The sequence below is a fragment of the Glycine max genome, chromosome 19, assembly GCF_000004515.6.
Source record: "Glycine max cultivar Williams 82 chromosome 19, Glycine_max_v4.0, whole genome shotgun sequence".
Lineage (NCBI taxonomy): Eukaryota > Viridiplantae > Streptophyta > Magnoliopsida > Fabales > Fabaceae > Glycine > Glycine max.
In genome coordinates, this window is record NC_038255.2 from 38146330 (window position 1) to 38151022 (window position 4693).

Genomic DNA, 4693 nt, shown 5'->3' on the forward strand with positions numbered 1-4693 from the left:
CCCAATATGATGTCCTATATTCTTTTAAAAATATATTTTTGAAGTTATATTTTGCATTAGTAATTAAACTCTTTAATGATTAAGTAGATAATATATATATATATATATATATATATATATATATATAATATTTATATTGATATTATTTATTTTAAAATATATACATTAACTTAAGTCATATATATTTTTTCAATTTAATTATATATAATGTTAAGATTAATTAATACATTAGTAACTTAGATTAACTCGATATTGTCTATATTATGAGTTTTAACCGGATCGAATTCAAATTTAAATAAATAATTTTCAAAATTTTGGGTAAGATAAAACAAAGGTAAAGTACTCCTTACACACGCTCACCCCTAGTATTGTTAATTTTATTGGCAAGGTGTGATTTTATTTGAAAATAAAGATAGGTCATACTGATCTTAAAAAAGAAAAAATAGGTCACATTACTTACAAGTTACAAACAGTACTAATGTACAGGAAATTATTGTTTTCACGTTTACAATTCACTGCGCATACTTACAATATATTTCCCTTATTATTATTTTGTTTATAAAATAAATTATGAGAATTATTAAATGATGCACCTCATCTCTAGTTGTACACTGCCAATCACAACATGCCGCATTTAGTCTTAAAGCTGCTGCATTAAATATAGTCTTAAAGTCAAGGTGGGCTATCCACAAATTTAACACCAAATTATTGCCGTTGTTATTACCCAATAAAAATGATTATTGCCGTGAGAGGATGTTATTATTGTTTCTTAATCACTGTTCATTCATTGTTTATCAGCATTATTAAGAGATGTTCAGTTTTAAAACTACAAATTTTCTTTATAGAAAAAAAGAGAGAAATTATAGTGATTGATTAAAAATCAACTGTTAAGAACCTACAGTAAGATTTAAATAACTATATAACTTAACCAAAATCTCACTTATTATTCTTTTGGGTAATGATTGTAACTTTTTTTTCCAATATGAAATTCTCATTTTAGTACTTCCATTTTATAAATTAAATCATATCAGTTATCATCAATATAAAATAATATTAAACATATATTTTAGAAAACTGGATTTTTATTGAAAGAAGAAAAGAAAAAAGTATTTTGTATTTCACTAATTAAATTTTGATTCCATTGATGTTTAATTGTTCCACTTAATAGAAATACGTACTAAGAAAACAATATAGAGTCTATTATAACTGTTTATATATATATTATACTTTTCTAATTATTTAATATTTAAAAAAATGTATCATATACTAAATGACAGTATATTTTAAAATAGAAGAAGGTATTTAAATTAAAAAAAAGGGTAGATTTTCATCATGGTGCGATATAATTGGTCCAACTTGGTTTGAAAGTTGATAGTTACATGCATGATGCACCCCACAGCGCAGAGAAGTGCAGCTCCATTTTGTTGCATCTTGTGAAAGTTATAAGCATATACGGCAACTATGATATTAGCAATGGTAGACAGCTTCTCACACCGAAAGGTAAAAAGAAGATCACATGCTTCCCATACGAATTCTTTCCAAAAGAAAAGGAGTTTCAGGGCATTCCCATTTGCCTTATTTTCTAGCAAGACTTTCGTGACAGCATCATGTTTCACTCAGATATGGCTATTATCCCTTTTTTGTAGAGTTCATTTTATGCCTAATTAATTAGTAAAATACAATTCTTGGTCTCATCTCACTTAACAAAAATGAAATTAATAATTAATGGTGCTTCTCACCATCGATCTTACACATGGTTAATTAGGCAGCTATCGAAACAATAGGAGAGTGAAAACTAGAGTATGGCTATAATTATCTATATATTTGAAAACCAAGTATATAGTCTTGGGTATTTTTAATACATTCTATCTTCAATTAAAATTCGTTAGTTTGATGATTCGGGTAATAAAACTTTAATTTAATTCTATTGATTAATATCACCAAATACACAGAAGATAATATATTTAAATTTTCTCCTTTATTATTTTTCTTTTGCAAATTAGAGGAAAAAAGAAAATAAAACCCATTCACATTTCTTTCTCTCTCTTCTGACTTATTTATTTATCTAAACAAGTGAAGAGAGAATTAAGTTTCATTTTTTTTCTCATCAATTTCAAAAATCCATTAATGAAATAGCTTGAATCCTATAAGATTAAATGGTGTGTTTCCATGCATTTGATTGATTTAGTAATAATTAATAATTCAACTATGATTTAGCATAGCATTACATAGAGTAGACCGATAAAGCTTACTGGCCACAACATCAAAGATTTTTATGCATCCATTAACTTGTATTCTTGGACACTCTGGTCACATCAAATTTTCCTCTCTACATCAATTATTGACAATTGAGCATTTGAGATGATGTATAGTGATTATAACTAATAGTCTAAGATGCGTAATCGTTTTCATCTTCTTCCGTTTTCCTCTTTTAGAGGGTATCAATGTATAACTCACCACTCAATCAGAAATCATAAACCGAAAAAGAAACAACATAAAATAAGCTTAAAAGTTTCAAACTGTACCTTCATGCAAACATTTTACCACCCAACAAATTAATAAAATTTTGTCAAATCTTGAAAATATAACTGTTATTAATTGTATAATTATTTGAGCTGATGAAGTTAACATTAATTTGTAGTTTTCTACAAGGCAAAGAGAGCAAGATGCACTAAGCATATAGTATTACTTGAAATAATTAAACCCTTCATCATAAACTTCCAAGTTACAAGTTGAAAGAGAGATCCCATAGCTTCTGAGAATCTCAACCCATTGTAAATGGATTAAACCCTAGTCAGATCTCAAAGAGTTTCATTCCTTTGATCTCTTCTTTCATCTGACTAATATCATAAGATTTGAATGTCACTTCCCAAACTTGAAGGGATTAATTGGTGACAATTCCATGTTAATTAGAACATAGGAGACAACTCCATCATCTCCTCCACTTGGTGACCAACACTTTCATCCAAGAGCCACTTCTCAAGAAATGACAATGGAGGAGCACCACTGTTCTCAGATTTTTGCCTAATGTTGTTCCTCTCATGAGCAGCTATATCATGATGATGATCAACAGAATACTCAGCAGCAGCTTCAGAACTCTTTTCTGGCATGGAATCACAAGTGGACTTGTCCCAAGCAGCATTGTTAAGGTTCTCAAAAGACAAAATAGAATCAAACTCTTCATGAGAAACCATGTTATCTACGCCACCACCACCACCCTCTTGATGCTCATCTTTGTTTCTTACTTTGTGCTGAAGATGATGAAGGTTCACTAGCTTAGTAGTGCTTTCAAAGTTGTTGTTATTTTTATCATCATCATTGATGCCTTGGAGCTGAATATCTTCATCATCTTGGGATGATGATCCCTTGAGTGGCTTTGGGGAAGATCTCATCCAACCTTCCAAGAGTCTTGAGATGTTCTCAGTGCTTGAGGCATATGTTGTGGAAGAGGACTGAGACTGATGACTAAGCCTAATGGATGAGCCATGATTATTGTTGCTGCTGCTGATGTCTAAGCTTCTTCTGTCACTAAAGCTCTTTGGTAGAAACTGACCACTTGCTGTTGAGTCTGATGCTGAGTGTGGATCCAAGGCTGCTTGAAATTTCTTCAGCTTCTTCTTTAGATGGGTGTTCCAATAATTCTTTATGTCATTGTCTGTTCTTTGTGGAAGATAGGAAGCTATGGCTGCCCATCTGCTCCAAAAGTCAACAACTTCACAAATTCAGGCATATCATATGCTAAAATTATAGATTAAAAAGTTATTTTTTTGTCAAAATTAATCAATGAAAAGTATGTGAACTTTAATTATCATGGTATTGATTGATCTCTTTAACTTTGTTGAGAAAACTAAAGAAAATTATGATATTTGAGAATTACTTGTTACCCAGTAGAGCTTGCAAGTGAATTATCATTCCTTCCTCATGGGGAGTGAAGTTCCCTCTCTTGATTCCTGGCCTGAGGTAATTTGTCCATCTAAGCCTGCAACTTTTGCTGCACCTTGATAACCCTTTTCAAGAAAGATTTGATTCAAATTGTTATGATTGATTCCAAAGCAAAATGTATACAATATACATACACATAGATAGATCAAGAAGAAGACACTTTCATAATATATATATATATATTATATATATATATATATATATATATATATATATATATATATATATATATATATACACACACCTCAGCTTAGTTAATTAAGAAACAAAACAAGAAAAGGATTTGATATATATAATTGAAGTAGGTGTTATACCAGTATTAGTAGGCACTGATCTCCAATTTCCTGGACCATGTTCTTGGATGTAAGAGACAAGGATGATATCCTCCTCAGGTGTCCATGGACCTTTCTTGATGCCAACTTTGTCACAGCAAGGAGGCCTCCCCATGGTGGGTGATCTTTTTGAATTCACTCACTCCACCTTTCTTCCTTTCTTCTGCTTCTCAAAAAACTCACTACTCACTCTCCTTTTTCTAGCTAAGGCTTAAACTTTCTTCCCAAGAGAGCTTGCAAATAGTACCAATGCATGCGAGTGCTTTATATACTCCATGACTTTGATGGAAGGAAACTTAAGACTTTTACCATCCTTCATCTACCTAGCTAAGTCACCTAACTCTTTTGCTACCTTTATAATTATGCAGTCAATGTGGAAACCAAAGTCAGCGAGTGAGCGAGAGAGAGTGAGGAGTTCC

At 31.0% G+C, this 4693-nt stretch overlaps 1 protein-coding gene across 1 annotated transcript; it reads right to left on the reverse strand.

Moving 5' to 3' along the window:
- Positions 1–2555: 2555 nt before the first annotated feature.
- Positions 2556–4693, reverse strand: LOC100817854 (transcription factor MYB60). The gene is made up of 3 exons (XM_003554014.5): positions 4257–4693; positions 3878–4007; positions 2556–3693 (listed from the first exon to the last, which is right to left on the reverse strand). The coding sequence occupies exons 1-3, from the start codon at positions 4387–4389 to the stop codon at positions 2910–2912; spliced, it is 1047 nt and encodes a 348-aa protein (XP_003554062.1). The 5' UTR covers positions 4390–4693; the 3' UTR covers positions 2556–2909.